A 16,155-nucleotide genomic window follows, 5' to 3' on the forward strand; every position below is an offset into this window, starting at 1 on the left:
CCCCCGCGGCCCGGCAGGGGGCATGAGCGCGGCCGGGGGCGCGGCGGCGGCGGCGGAACCGTTAACCGACCAGTGGCAGCGCGGGAGGCGCCTGTCAGGTGAGGGGCGGGAAAACACCCCCGCCGCGCCGGGCTGAGGCGCTGCCCGGCCCCGGCCCTGGGAACGGGAGGGTGTCGGTGAAGCGCTGGGAGAACGGCAGTTTCCAGTGATCGCTGAGGCAACGGGGAGCTGCTGCCCTCCCTGGGGCCGCCGGGTCGGGTCGCGGCAGGACCTCGGCCTGGGCCGGTCACACCACAGAAAGTCAACTCCCGCGTCTGCAGGCGGTTTCTGGTGAGCTGCGTTAACGTTTAGGCTGTTGAGAAGGACCTAGTAAGGCGCTAAGCCACAGTTGTAAGTCCTTAATACTTAATTTGCTGGACACCTGGCTTGCCCACACTTCTGGCTCAGTTTCTGAGCTGGCTTGGGTCTGTGCTGCCCCATCCACAATGGTATGATGCCTCTGCACCTGACGGTGTTGGAACTGGAAGGCTGTTTCAAGCTCATAAAAGCTTGTCTGTGCTGTGAAGCTCTGTGTAAGGCAGCAGTTGCTGCAACCAGTGAGTACAGCCTGAGTAAGTAGCCTTTATCTGCTGGTCGTTTGGCAGCTTCCAGTTAGGCCTCCCTGCTGTCCTGTTCCTACCCAAGAAGATCACTGGTGAGGAAGCGTCCCATCATATCTTCCTATACAGTGTGTCTTTGTTCTCTGATGCGAAAGTTAAGTTATGGTATCCCTTCATCATACTCTATGTTATCTTTTTGCTAATGACTAGAGATGTTGAGTGTGTCCAGAGTTCTACAGTCAAATGTATAATACAGTTTACAGCAGCTCAGGGATCCCCGCCCTTTTTCAGGATGTTTCTTTGCTATTCTGATGCAGATTAATTAGAATTAAGTGGATGTCGTGTCTTTTCCCGCTTTGTTCACACAACCATTGATCATACGAGTCTCTTGAAGAATGCTATGGAGAGACTACTAAATCATGTCTCATTCCATGTCCTCACAAGGGACCCAGTGTCTCTGGAAGAAGGGGGAGCCTTCCTAACACTCTGGTTGGTATCTCCCCAAAACAAGCACGTTCCAATGAGTTAGCTTTGACTAACATTTTGTGTAGGCCTCCTATGATGGATTCATACATCAAGTACCTTGATGGAAAAAACTTTGACTGTGTAATCATTATGTTGCTTTTTTTATAGGTATGTAACTTTGCCAACACCAGTGTAACCTCAGAAGGTATTGAAGGGAAAGTTTAAACTGGTACGGAAAAGTTGAGGGAACAGCAGAGCCTCGAAAAGCTTTTTTGAATGTTAACATCAAGTAAAACTTGATGCAGCTCTAGGGTTGCTATCATTCCCTGGGGAATGAAGCAAAACTTGCTGGTCGGGTTCATTTAGTAAGCTTTCTCTGGTGCGTGTACTGAGACACTATTTGAGCTGTCGATAACAAAACTCTGGGAAGTAATATCTGTCATTTAAATGACAGGTAGCTTGTAAATTGCAAGGAGGTATTTCTGGTAGAGTTGGATGGTGTTGACACATAGTTCAGTTAAATATTTGATTTAGTAATAATTTTGTTTATTGATGATGTTTTCTCATTAATTTTCTGTTGATATGGACCTAGACGTATTTGAAAGTGAAATGGATGCATTTACTTAGTTCAATAAACAAAACAAACCCTGCAACTTTAATGAGAGATTTAACAAAGAAATATTTTTGTGCATAGTAAATTATTGTGCATGCTTTAAGTGGCAAGAAGAGGATGTTCAGTTGGATGCATATTCCTCGTGAAATGAAGAGAACTGAAATGCAGAGAACCAGAATGCAGAAGATTGTATGTCAGAAAACTGGCCAGTGATTAGCTTGTTTTTCTTTTACGAAGACTCCCTGTTCCGGTCAGCACACTGCTGTTTCACTACTCCCTGTCTGTGGATGAACAGGAGGTGAAGCAAACCTAGAGAGGAACTTCACTTAACTTTTAATGAATGTCAGAAAACAGGTTAAACTTGTCAGTGATCAATCGCTTAATTTTACTGCCACTAATCTCATTCTTGAAATCCTGGACTAATTATGGGCTGAGATCTCATATGCTAAACCTCACTCTTCAGGAGATTGTTTTGTGTGAATGTTCCAATGGCAAAGAAGGTTATTACTCATGAGCGTAACATAATTAATGTATGCTCTCTCATGTTTTTTTCCTAAACCTTGGAGTCATGTTGAAGAAGGATTATGGAAGAGGAAGAAGAATTCCTTTTTCTCAAAACTCTACTTCTGTTGGGAAAGAGGACCTTTTTGGTACAGTGCCAAATGAATGAACTTACCCAAAACACATTCTGTGGTCCATGATTCCAATATACTTAATGGAGCTGAATTTTGTTTATTCAGAGTACACTCCATTTATGTGAAATCTATGGGACATTCTTGAAAAATGTAGACAGTTAAAGATCACATTTTTGGTCAGTCTTGAGTTCTTTTGAACAGTCTTAAGAGAACTGGAAATACAGCAGTCAAAGCACTGGTGTCAGGTAACAGCATTGTAAATAATACATTCATAGTAAGTACAGGCTCACACTCAATTTTGACTATGCATCTTATAAATTAAGCTTCTGCAAGCTGTTTCTTGATGATAATTTGTTTACCTCCTTAAAGGCGTCGCTACCAAAATAATCTTTCATTCATATTGTGTGTGTTCTTTATCTGTGAGGCATAGTTGACTTGTTTTGATAGTTGATGATATCAAAATAAATGTTGTTTCAGGACAAATATTAAAATTGTTAATAGGGTGTGGACATTGAGAAGTCCTTCCATCCTTATTTATCTGCCTACGCATTGTACTGTGGTGGAAAAATGGTTGTGAAGTGAAAGTCCATCTTTTCAACTGTAGATATCTTGAGCTGAGACAAACCTCTTAAGTTGCAGTTTAAAAAGAAATTTTTGAAACTTCACGGTACCTACTTATCTAGGTTTATTAGGGTGTTAAACAGGTTCTGGAATTCACCTCCAAATTTTGGTGAAAGAAGGCTATGTACACTCCCACAGAATGTGGAGGTTTTGATCTGATTAGCTCTCTAAGGAGTATCTGTTTTGAGCAGGAGCATCCCAGTTCTGTCTGGGTTAACTTTGAACTTGCAGCGTTTCCTTTAAGAGCTAAGATCTACAGACAGCCTGATGATATGCATAATGATTGTATTAGCAGAATTAGTAAGGCAGACTAATTAATCGTGGATATTAAAATTTTATGTCATTTCTGCTTGTTGATTTTGATTGGAAGCAACCTTTATGAAACATTTATTTAGTCAATAAATAAAAATACCAGATGTGTTTGTGCAAATATTCCTTCTCTTTTTATGTTTTACAGTGATTTGAGAGAAGGAGCTTGCAGGGTTAGAGAGCTAGGTAAAGCCTCTAGTAGTATAATGTCTTTTTTAGGATGTCGTGATGCCCCTGGAGACACCACAGCAATCCTGTAAACAGAGGTACTTTTTACATAATGCAGTGTAAAGAGAACAGCAGGGTTTCTAGTCTATCCTGTTCTTCTCTTTCAATTATTATTTTTATAATGCAGCTTATTGTTAGTCTGTCCCATCCTCTGGTTGAAGGTGGACTGTGAAAGCATCATAGTTGGTGTTGCTATGCATTTTTTTCTGTGCAGGAAAGGAAATTGATAATTAGAAGTAAACGCACAGCATAACATACGGAGTTAAATGCATGCGTATCAGATTTGTCTGTTTTCCCTGGTTAGAAAACTCGGTTTTCTCATTGCACAGGAAATGCTAGAACTGAACAGATCGCCTTTACAGTGCCTGTCATTGTGCATAGCAGGGTCTGATCCGCTTTTGCAGCTGAAGGTGATAGACTGGGAGCTTGGTTGGGAGCAGGAGTCCCGGTGTTGCACAGCGCACACGGCCAATGAGAACATGCATTTCAGGACGTGCTTCTGCAGATGGCCTATTGCGATGGACGGGGTGGAACAGCGGCCACCCAAATTCACCCAGCAAATGACATTTTGCTGCAAAAGCGTGGCGGAGCCAATCACACACTGCACCACGCAGCCAATGGACGCCGGTCTCTTACCCAGCCACTGGCAGGGGCTCTGTGACTGTAGGACCTTGGTACAGCTCTGCAAACTGCATTCCTGCAGAGGCAGCCCTGTCAGAGTTTGTTTCTCAGCGCAGTAGTCATCCTTGCTGTGATTCGTTGCCCAGTAATAGCAATGCCATTGTAAATTATCAGTGTAAAGCTGGGGAGTGACGTGCCCTGCCTGCCATGTGATCTGCAGCTGGTGGGGAGAGTGCCTAAGTAATTTGGGTCTTGTTTCCCATTTAGCACTACCACGGCTGCCTATCCAGCAGACCTGCTTACAAGAGCCAGAGGGATGGTGGTAGTTACAGGGCAGAACAAAGTGAGTGGAAACCCGGATGATGCCATGTCGAGCTCAGATGCAGAGGATGATTTCCAAGAGCCAGCCACTCCTACTGCAACCCAGGCAGGACAAGCACTACCTCTGCTGCCTCAGCAGGTAAGAGCTCTCTGGTACTGCTCATCTTAATAAGGTCCGGTTATTGCAGCACGTACTGCTTAGGTGCCAAAGAATTCAGGCTTTCTTTGTTGGACTATTTATGGATATCCAGTTCAGTTTCCATTAGTAGCTAAATGATTGAATAAAACCAAGTCTCTTGAATTTTACTTCAGTAGCTTGGCAGCATTACTCAGAATTGCCATCCATGTTTGCACTTGACAAATAACAACTAAGTGTTTATTCTAGTACTGAGGCATCTTAAGGTGTGATACTAAGATTTTACACCTGCTGTAAACCTAATGTAAATACAGAATCACTGTTTTTTTCAGTGTATAGTATAGTATAGTAGTGTAAAGGAACCAGTAGAGTAGCAACTGAGTGCAAATCCCAAGGTTGGCCTGAGATTTCCTACCTTTTTGTGGGTGTCTGTGTGGGGGTATCCATGTGGAGGGGTTTTTGTTTTTTCTTTCCCCGGAAGAGCCAAGAGCAGGCTTTCATGCTTTTAATGAATATCTGGTATTAAAGCTGAGTGATTACTGCTGTTTCAGATTTCCAACTAAAATGAAAACATTCAGTGATTATACCCAGAAGCCAGCCAAAGTATTCAAGTTGTTAACCCTTGAACCTCACTGTTTTGTGGCAACATGTCAGGAAAGAAGCGTTTGTCAGACCAGGTTATGTCACTGTGGCAAAGATTATATCATATCTTCTAGAAGTTGTAACCCTTTTGGCCTGAACATGTCTGCAAAGGACTAGAGGCTCATTTCTGATGATGTGATGGATTTTGCAGTTTCCAGAAGTTGTTCCACTCAACGTAGGAGGCATGTATTTTACAACAAGACTGTCAACACTGAGACGTTATGAGGACACAATGTTGGCGGCTATGTTCAGTGGAAGACACTATATTCCAACAGATGCTGAAGGCAGATACTTTATTGACAGAGATGGAACCTACTTTGGGTACGTACAGTGTTCTCAATAGTATACTTTAAAAGTTATTACTGAAGAAAATTATTTTTAAAGAAAAATAATTTTTTACTTTTTTTTTCCTTGTAGTTAAATCATATTTGTGTAAATGTGACTTGCTGGCATCCATGCCTTCAAAACATCTCAAGAGAAGAGTATATTGCAGTTACAAAACTAATTGTTTTATTCTTAAGGGCTTAAGTTTTAAATTGGGAAAAGAAAAACAAGTAATGTTTTGAATTTGGGCATTGTGTTGTCTAGAGTATCTCCTTTCAAGGCATCGAGGTGTTTTGATGTTTTAAAAAAGTATGTATTTGGCATTGCTTTTCATAGGAAGCTTTTTTGTACGCCACTTTTTAAATTGGTATTACAATATTTATGATAAAAAAGGAATGGAAGGAACGCATCCAGGTTTCTTAAACAGTTGAAAGTATGATGTTTTAATTGTTTAACAGGATATAATGTAACTGGTAAAAAAGCACAAGCCTCAAGGAATTATTTTTTTTCATTATTTTTGCTCATAGTGTCATATTCATTCACTTTCAGGATTCCTTCTTAGGTGTTTAGCTTTTGTTTTATTTTTAATGAAATTAACCATGATCTTACTAATATTCTGTTTGAATTGGTGTGAGATTGCTCGAAAAGGGAAGCAGTATTCCTGGGTTAATATTCATGGGTTCAGGTCTTTGCCCAAAGCACACTTTGCAATTTAACTTGTATTTCTTGTTTCTCCTTTGTAGACATTTCCTTAATCTCTTCAACAGAGAAGGATTGAATTACTTTCAAAGCACATTTGGATTGTACCATAATCTGGGACAGAAATAGATTAAGACACTATATTTATTGGAAAATAATTGTTTCTTTACATTTGGCAATTTGGAAGTGCCTGCTGCTTTATTGGAAAATCAATTTATTTGTGATGTTTTCAGTCTGAAATCAAATCAAAATATAGCTGGAACAGAGAGCCAAGTTAGCACGTGCTGTATTTGTTGACATTCTGATGAAGATTGCAGTAATGCTTGTTTTATTTGATATGGTCAATAATAGTTTTGTTGGTTAATGCTTTTGAAGTGATTTCTTTTCCTGCTAAAATTCTTGTAGCTTAGCAGTGTTTCAGAACTACAAGGAAATGTTCTCTCTCTCTCTATTGTTACATATACTACAAGTGTATATGGCCCTGATTGTGTGAAGAGAACACCTCCTTTGCAAATGTACCACCCATTCAGCTAGAACCCTGGTTCTGTGCGAGATAAAATGTCCATGCATGTGACTCTCCAGGAAAATGGAGAAGATTATTTTGTCACAGACCTAAATTTGAAATACACTGACTGCGATCTCTTTCCCATGAAATACTGTGTTCTCTTCAATTTTAAGTGGTTACTCCACCTTCAACTTTTTGTTTAAAATATGAGGGGTTTTGAGTGACTTTTGATATTAACAGGCAAAATGTGAAATGATGACTTAGAAACTTGAACGTGGCAAATGCTTTTAAAAACATATGTTGGAAATATGACTCACACTTATTTCAGTTACTGTCTAAGTGTCAGGATTTCTATCTTAGTATAATAAACAATGAATATCCAGCGTTTCTTTTCCTTTCCCACCTGCAACAGTTTTGGCAGAAACATGTTACTTAATACTATTTTTGCCCTTTCTTTAGAGACATACTTAACTTTCTACGATCTGGTGACCTGCCACCAAGAGAACGAGTGAGGTCGGTTTACAAGGAAGCTCAGTATTATTCCATAGGACCATTGCTAGACAATCTAGAGGATATCCAGCCTCTTAAAGGGGAAAAAGTTAGACAAGCTTTCCTGGGCCTAATGCCGTATTACAAAGGTAAATAAACAAAGTAGTATTGACTGTTTCTTCTAGTGTGATTCAAGTAGTATACATGGTGCTTTCAGGTCTGCTTTCAGCTTTCAAACTAATTCCATTGTATTTGAGAAGTTTATTATGTACTTTTCATGCTCTTTAGATCTTTGAGGTCTCCATGTCAGTTTTGTTCCTGCTGCATCCAAGGATGTGGATTTTTATGCTGCCTTAAAAGGGAGCAAGATCTAGGCCATAACACGCAAGGCTTATTAAACGAGAAGGTTTCTCGCCTCTGCATTGGTTCTGTTAAGACCTACAACTGAAAAAACTTGGGTGTATAGTAAAGACACTAAGTTCAGAAGATAACTGAAATTGATTTGATTACTATATATCTAGCTACATGCAGCTTCCCGTTGCTGCTAATATTATATTAAGAATAACTTGTGAAACACTGCAGTAATACATTTCACATGAAATAATTGCATTTGTTTTCTTTTACTAGGTGCTTCATTGTCATTTTCAACATTTTTTTTTTTTAGATCATTTGGAACGGATAATTGAAATAGCAAAGCTTAGAGCTATGCAAAGAAAAGCAAGATTTGCAAAATTGAAGGTCTGTGTCTTCAAAGAAGAGATGCCCATCACTCCCTATGAATGCCCACATTTCAATTCTTTACGTTTTGAAAGGAGTGAAAGTGAGACAAAGCTATTTGAACATCATTGTGAAGTAGATGTATCTTTTGGCCCCTGGGAGGCTGTGGCTGATGTATATGATCTTCTGCACTGTATTGTGACAGACCTGTCTGATAGAGGGATAACTGTGGATCATCAGTGTATTGGTGTGTGTGATAAACACCTGATAAATCACTATTACTGCAAGCGTCCTATCTATGAATTCAAGATTACTTGGTGGTGAGTTATTTTGTCCGGAACGGTGCGGGGCATAAAAGGACTTCTAGATGACAATTGCTTTTAATATTTTTGCAACGTGTCTCTGGAAATGCATTGCTGCTAACATATATTGGAATCAGTCTGCTGAAATGTTGGCTAACGCTTAGCTACTCAGCGAAAGGGAACCTGTTGCAGAGGTTGAAAAACCTCTGAAATCTTGAAAAACCAGCCTGAAACAAGACTGTTGGCTCAGGTACCTTAACGAGGCACAAAACAAAATCACCTCATGGAAATTATGGAGAGGAGCATCTAACATCTTTTAAAAGGTGCCACCTACTATGTGGCTTTAGTATCATAGTCTGCAAAATGGATATTGCAGATCTCACCTGCATTATTATAAAGCCGGGGTGCTAATAATGCTGACATAACGTGGTTGACTTTTACCCACTTAGAAATGTTTTAGTCACTACTTAAACTTACCACTTTATAAAATTGAGTAACACCCAGCGCAGAGATTCTGGAAACGTACTTTTGATGCAATAGATCATTAAAAAAAAAGAAAAAAGGAGTATTCCCTATATATTATTAATTCTTGTCACAATTAAGCTATATTTCTTTTTTAATTAAGAATCTGCATTGTGAATTATAATACTATATTTCAATTATTTCCACTGTTATAAAAAGGAGTAGCAGATTTGGAATATATTCCTTATGCTTTTAGGAATAATAACTGTTCATGGAAGACTTGTGCCTGTTTTTAGCCTTAGAAATTCTAAATGTTTACAGTACCTACAAAAAAAAGAAGCTCTGTAGAATCAGGTCATTTACAAAGGCTTTTGGTAAACGAGAAAACCCTATATGTATGTTCCTATTAGCAGAAGTAAGAGGAATATTTAATGTATATTATTTTATTACTGACTGTTTTTACATTCTGTAATATTAAACTTTGTTCTAGAGTTAGAGTGAAATGATGATACTAGACAAGTGCTTCCTTAACCTCACCTTCTTCAGACAATTAAGTCTTATTTTTAACATTCTTGTTGGCCCTTCCTGGTGTAATATCAGGAAAAAAAAAATTTAAACCTTCATATTAAAATATTTCTCCAATTATAAACCAGTATATCTGGGTAGTAAATTTCTTTGCACACTGAAAGAGGCAGCCGTTGCAGAATCCTATTCTTTTCAGAAGGTAATTGTTGCGCTTCTGACGTTAGTAACCACATCCCGAACTTGAATTAATCTAGGTCCAAAATGGAAAGGTAGATTTAAACATGTAAATATATTACTGTTTTGTGAGGTACAGAAAACTCAAGTATTTTTCTAAAAGACCCTGCCTGAAGCGGCCTCAAAATAATCTTAATGAGAGAGGGAAAGTAAATGTTTGTGTATTGCATTCCACTAGATTAGTTAATCCGAGAGTATTGCTTAATTAAACTTTTGACCAAAACACTTGAGAAATGTGTTAATTACAATGATCAAAATTCTTATTTACCTGAGGTAATCTTTAGAATAATTCTAAGAAATTTATGATCAAATTGTCTTGCAAAAAAGAGGCAAATTGTTTGCATTGTCACACTTTTATGTATTTAATTTAGGAATTTTTAGTAAATTGTCTCTCTGAGGTGGGGGCGTATAGCTCTAATGATCTGTTTTCAAATGTTTACTTGCAGAGGATTATTGTCAAGTGCTGAGTTTCAAGTCCAGAGCTTAAATTTTGAAATGGAGGGAAGGAGGATCTTATTTTGAGTTTGTTTAAATTGTTTTCCTAAACATTGGCCTTTGTGTTACAAGTTATTGTACTTGGGTTTGACAACCCAAAATTAAAAGTCAGACTGAGACTAGTAAAGTTTCCCTAAAATGAGAGGAAGCTTGCATGGTTTCTTTGCTACTCTGCTGGCCCCCCCCCCCCCCGCCCCGGGAATCTTAAACTGCAAACCACAATTTCTGATGTAATGGTGTAAGATCTTAAAGCTGAGGCTTACAAAGTTTTGGCTGCTCGTACACTTCAGGCATTTAAGTTCAGGATTTTTAGCATCAGTTTATTTAGCTACTGCAGTGAGAATTGCAGTTTTACTGTTTTATTTGGTGTTTTTTGCCACTTCCCATATATGTGTTTACATGGGACATAACTCTGGTTTGAATTTCAGCACTACTTGTGGAAATGGACACAGTCTGATTTAACGGTATGTTTTTTGGTTTGGCTTTAAGAATTTTTCCACTGTTATTCTAGAGAAGCTATGATGACAAAATTCGTGTTTTGATCATGTTTGCCATTTCTTAATATGCACACACTGATATTTTATAACTTTTTCCTGTTTATTGCTTAAATAAGTAAGGAAGACTACCTAACCAAAAAAGATAAAATCTTGGTGTGTATCAGTTGCATCTTAATTGAAGCTTTCATCCTTCAGATCCTCCAGAAGATATCAGACATCAAGTGCAATATTGAAAAAGAAAACACGGATTTGAGCCAACATGCTTTCATTAAACACATACATTCTGTCTTGTGATTTGTGCAAGTTAACAATATTGTTATTGACTACACTTGTTCTAAACAGTCTTTGTTTACAATGATTTAGATGATATTGCCTAATATGTATTCATTTTTTGACAGAAGCAGAAGAGTTGTGCAGGCGGATGTCAGGGGAATATAATCTAATAACTGGTTTATATAACATTATTGACTTAATCTTTTCTTGGCGTATAGTGTAATTTTTGAAATTCTGCATTTGCAACAAAAATGTGAGTAGCTGATCTACTAAATCCATGTTTAAGATGATTGATGTTTTTGTATATCATGAATGTTTTATAATTGTCTAATTAAACTAAATGCCTATGTAATATGCTTTTTTTTTCTTTAGGACTTTTCTTTTTATCTGGCTAGGGCAGAGGTTTGCTAGAATATATTTACCTGTTTCTCTGTGCTTCTCTTACTTAGTTTTTTTGCCACTTTATCATCTACATAGCTACTTTTCCACCCCCACACTCCCAAATACCCTGTATTTCCAAGCTGACACCGTAGACAAATTGGCCATGCAGTAAGCGGTCTCATGTCATCAATATAATGTTGCTATGAATATCATGTTTACAGATCATTAAAAGGACAATGCATGTCAGTCCATTTAGCTCACTCAATTTGAAGGGAGGACATTTTTTTTATTTCGTGTTCTGAGACAGGATATATGCCATTTTGGGTTTTTTTTCCCCTAAATAAGAAGTCTCAAATATTTTCAAAGCACAGGTTGCATATCTGGATTGCAGTGATTACTCTGTTTTTTATGAATACTGGGGGTAATGGTGGGACAGTTGAGGGATAATTATTTAAAATCAGAATTTTTAGCTACTTTTTTTAGGTTGCTGTGTGTCTGAACAAAAACATAACAAGACTAATCTTTTTAACATCCCTTCTATAGGTGCATTGTCTAGTGGTTTTTAACAGGGAGCAAGGCAGGTCTTACTATCAGGTTTCATATTATGTGACTTGGCCAATTTCACAACACATTAAATGTTTCTGCATCTGTTTTACACTTGTAAAATAGGAAGGATACCTGCTCTTCTTTATAAAACACTCAAAAATTACATGAAAAGATACTTATGTGCAGCATCGACTTAATGACTGTCGATTTCAAGAGTTTAAAAAAAAAAATTAACATAATTTTTCAACTTCGTGCACGCTTCTTAACTTGAATACCACAGTACTCTACGTACTAATCTGAAATACTCATCGCTGAACTTCCATCCTCCTTGGAGGAAAGTGAAGGTGCTGGCATCTTTGATCTGGGAAGCCTTTGAGCCATTAGCAGATTCTCTTTCATCCTCATGATACATGTTTTCTTCTGAGACTGCTGGATTTTTAAAAATTTTTTTTTAAAGCTGATTTTTAACCAAAACCTATAATGAGGGATCACTTTCTGCATTTATGAGGGTGTGGGTTCTTTGGTTTGTTTTGGGGGTTTCCAGGTCTTAGTTATCCAAATAGCAAAAGGAGTAAGTTATTGCAGCAGAAAGTTCTGCCTACCCCCCTTTTGATGGATTTTTTTTAAGTTTTAGGAAGTCTGCCTGGGAGACACTTCATGATGTAATATACGCAAACACCTGAATTTGTTAATGTGGATATTTTGAGGTTTTGTTCTTGTTGTTAAGTTGTGTAATACTCTTTCCTGAAACTAGCATGAGACTTAAGGGTTGAGTTAAACGTTGGTTTTCTGATAAGCGTGCTTATGCCTTAGATATCGCCTGCCCCCATTTTGTAAAATCACTCATCTTAGAGGTGTTCAGTGTATGAAAAAGTAAAGGCTATTATAGTTACAGGAAAAGCAAGAATCTTCATTGATTCTCAACAATGAGTCCATTAAGAGAATCAGTATTTGCTAATCCAACTGCAGTCTCCATTCTTCTGCTCTGCTTAGATGCCTATGGCTTCAGCAGTGAAACAAAGTAGTCACAGGGTTGGGTCTGGCTAACACAAGTCCTTGAAGGCAAAAGTCAAAGACTGCTGTCATATGAGAAATGTACTGATTTGCATAAGCACATCATCTGGCCTTCACTGAAGTGATTGTTAAGGTTCCAGCAAACTCTGAAGGATGTTGATATTTTAAACTGTTCTAAACGATAGCGTTGTTAAACCCTAATCTGTTTTGAGCCAGATGGTTTCAATGTATGTATTGTGAAAGCAGAGAGGTTGGCCATTTCTTTTATATATGGTTCTCTGTATATCTGTGTTTTCCTAGTGAAATGTGAAGCTGAGTGAGGTTGCTGATCACTGCCCCCCAGAACTGAATACAGCCTGTTTCAAATGTATCCTGTGCATTGAGCATGTGCTTTTTTTTGCAAATATGAAAGTGGGAGGGAATTAGTTCTGCGCTGTATTTCCCCAGGGACAGTCCTCGCTAGCTCTGAAGAAAGACTTTAGTGAGAACTTGATCCACACTCCCCCACATCTCCATTTGTTAGATGAAGTGTAGGAGGCATAAGGAGATGAGGTGTCTAGCCTGAAAAGTCACAGTGAGATGATGACTCTGACTGGATTCCCCCTTGGTCCTTGCCCTTTTCTCTAACCTTTAAGATGTATAACTCCATGTGCAGGAAAAGTTTTACTTCTCTCTGCTGCACCCTCAAATTTGTTGGCAAGGTGGATACTTAGTCTGGTTTAGACTAAAGGGATTATTTTAATATTACAATATGGTGACTGACAGTTGCTAAAGAATCAGTGAAAATCTTAGTACTGGCAAAAATACCTGAATAAATGAATCAAAAAACCTTATTTGTAGCATAATCACTTTAATTTAACTCTTTTGCTTTATTTTTCTCTAGAGACTGTTAAGAAATGTAAACTCTTACTTCTTTTAAGGGCTTACATCTGTTTCATAGTAATATGTATTCAGGCTAAGTACCTATATTTTGGGGTTTGAGGCCTTGTTTATTGCTTGCTATGAGCTAAAGGATAAGTGCATGATCTCTCATCTGTTTTGCTTTTTTTCTTAAAAAAAATAGTTACTGATAGAATTCAAGGTCATGATTTTCTAGCTTCATTTGGCATTTGCAACCCCTGGGAACCTTGCCTCCCAACTTCATTCTCACTACTCATTCTTGTTTATAGATGACCTGGGACAGGTGACATGATGAGGAAGATGATGGAAGTGCCAACAGGGAAAGTCTCATGTCAGAACTGATTGTTCGCATTGCAGAGTGTTCTTTCCATTTTATTTCAACTCTTTTGCTGTATGAGGCAGAGGAACATTCATCACCATTCATGTGAGGTCAGGCAGAGGATCCAGTCTGTCTGGAAGCCCAGCTAACCTCACCTGTGTTCATCCATTTTCTGTGTAAGTTCATTGTATTGTAGTGTATCAAGTTAAGTGGGTGGGAAAATCCAGTGGCTGTGGATTGCACTGGGAAATACAGCGGTGACAGGTGAGGTGGCGTGGGGTCAGACTACTTGAATTTCAGCATTATTGTTAAGAGAGGTCTGAGGGCCTTTATGCCACAGGTCCTTATGCATTGGACCTTTCTTTTCTGCATGGCAAAGCAGAGTCATCAAGTTTGGGACGCAGCTGCCTGACAGGTAAGAGAAGACTTCAGAGCAAAGAATGTAGAAACATGGTCTCGAGTCATCATAAATGTCTGGGACATGATACTTATTTCACTGTCTTCATTTAATAACTGCTTTACTCCGGACGATTTATAGACCCCACAGGCTTTAAGTAAAAATTAGTATTACTGAACCCTGGAGTTGTATCGATCTCTTTGGTTATTTGTAGGTAAACGATTGTAAACGTTTTCAGGTTGTTCAGGCACAGCAGAGAGGACCCGGGATAGTACTGAGTTTTGTGCTATGGAAACATAATTTAACAAAGAAAAAAAACCTCCAGTCTTTCATTATCTTCCTGCAAATAAGCTAGATTTCAGAGGGTAATTACGTTCTGCTGCTATCTTCTGTGAATAGTCCTCTAACTGGAAACTGCTTTCCAGAACAACAGTTCTTACTTGTTTTACTTACACAAGCTTAGTATAAGTTTACCTACACTTTCACTGTGACTTTTATAAATGGATTTTGTTTTGCTGAATTATGAATTGTATGTGTCTATGCATTGTAACCCGTAATGCCTTTGAAAATCCAGCCTGGATGGTAACAATCAGGGTTTGGAATTATCTCCAAATGTGTTTTATTTTAAGTAAGTTGATGTGTGATGTTTAATACCGTGGGTACTGTAGTGTGTTATTTCTTACTACGTTTTGCTTTTCACTTCAGGTAATGTATAGTCTATGTTTTTTATTTAAAATACATAAAAGACAAATGTGGATATAAAGTTTGTGTTGTGCAATAAAAGTATATTACACTGAAATTGTTGGAATGTGGCTAATCTGGTCCGCAGCCGCTGCAGTCCCCCTCTTCACATTCCCTGTGATTTGAGTTTGCTTTGCATGATTGCAAAGGAAAATTAAGACGCCAGTCTCCATCCCAGGCTTTGCTTAACAGCACCAGTTCTAACTCGTTCATCATCACTTCCTTAACAGATGGCACTTCTGCAGTGTCTGCAGTCTCCTTGGGGAGACCAACTGGTATCAGATGATTTCAGTTCTACTTCCTTCCCTCCGTACCCACCCATTCATGTGAAACAGCCCAGAGGAGGTCTGTAGCCATCCCTGCTTGTGCAAGGCTCAAAAAGAAAATTAAGTTTCTGGATTTGCTTAGCTGGCTGTGTTCAGAAGTATTTCCCCCTTGTTTCTGAAGTAACTGAAAGACCGTTTTCCCTGCTGTCCATTTGTTTTGCTGAAGCGATCCCTGTTTTCCACAACTGGATGTCTGTGTTGAGCTGTGGGAGGAAGAAAAAAAAGACACTGAAACCACCGCGTGACAGCACTGTGTAAATGAGAAGGGAAAGAGAAGTAAGTTTTAAATAGCAGTAGCTATTTCTGCTGCTGTGAGGATGAACACATGCTCCCGAGTGCTCATGTGAGCTGCCTGATGTGGACGGTGCCTGGGTCTGAGGTGAAGAACAGAGCTGCTGCTGGGATGGGTGTAGTGTGTCTGAAGGGAGAGAAAGGGTGCTGGTGTGCTGGAAGGGGCAAAAAATGAGAATCTTCACAGAAAGACGCGTAGATACCGGAAAAGACTGGATCTCTTCCTAATGTCCAGCTTCTATGTACCGCAGAGAGCGTGAAACGGCCCTGAGGACGCCGTGCGCGGCCAGGCCTGGGGCAGCCCCTTTGCTGCGGCCGCTGCCGGCACAGCTCCCGGCGCTCGTCCCTTCCTCTGCCCGCCTCCTGTCTCGCCCGGCCTTCCGCCCTGGGGGGCTAGCGTGAGCACCCCCCGCAGTACCGAGGAGCCCTCGCCCGGCCTGCCGGGCCTCTGCTGGGCAAACCGGCCCCTCGCTTCCTTCCGGGAAAGGGCGCCGCCCTCCCCGGAAGTGACGGCACGCCCTTCCGCCG

General features: G+C 39.4%; 1 protein-coding gene across 1 annotated transcript; it reads left to right on the forward strand.

The window, feature by feature from the left end:
• The first annotated feature begins 4,403 nt into the window (after positions 1–4,403).
• Positions 4,404–8,722, forward strand: KCTD7 (potassium channel tetramerization domain containing 7). Its single transcript, XM_010573586.1, has 4 exons — positions 4,404–4,551; positions 5,342–5,511; positions 7,178–7,356; positions 7,872–8,722. The coding sequence occupies exons 1-4, from the start codon at positions 4,408–4,410 to the stop codon at positions 8,246–8,248; spliced, it is 870 nt and encodes a 289-aa protein (XP_010571888.1). The 5' UTR covers positions 4,404–4,407; the 3' UTR covers positions 8,249–8,722.
• The last annotated feature ends 7,433 nt before the right edge of the window (positions 8,723–16,155 follow it).

The sequence above is a fragment of the Haliaeetus leucocephalus genome, unplaced genomic scaffold, assembly GCF_000737465.1.
Source record: "Haliaeetus leucocephalus isolate CR32 unplaced genomic scaffold, Haliaeetus_leucocephalus-4.0 Scaffold395, whole genome shotgun sequence".
Lineage (NCBI taxonomy): Eukaryota > Metazoa > Chordata > Aves > Accipitriformes > Accipitridae > Haliaeetus > Haliaeetus leucocephalus.

Excerpts from the sequence above, each read along its gene's own strand:
- KCTD7 (XM_010573586.1), top strand. The coding sequence starts at position 4,408 with ATGGTGGTAGTTACAGGGCAGAACAAAGTGAGTGGAAACCCGGATGAT. Across the intron at positions 4,552-5,341 it reads TACCTCTGCTGCCTCAGCAG|TTTCCAGAAGTTGTTCCACT; the intron begins GTAAGAGCTCTC and ends TGGATTTTGCAG. Across the intron at positions 5,512-7,177 it reads AGAGATGGAACCTACTTTGG|AGACATACTTAACTTTCTAC; the intron begins GTACGTACAGTG and ends CCCTTTCTTTAG.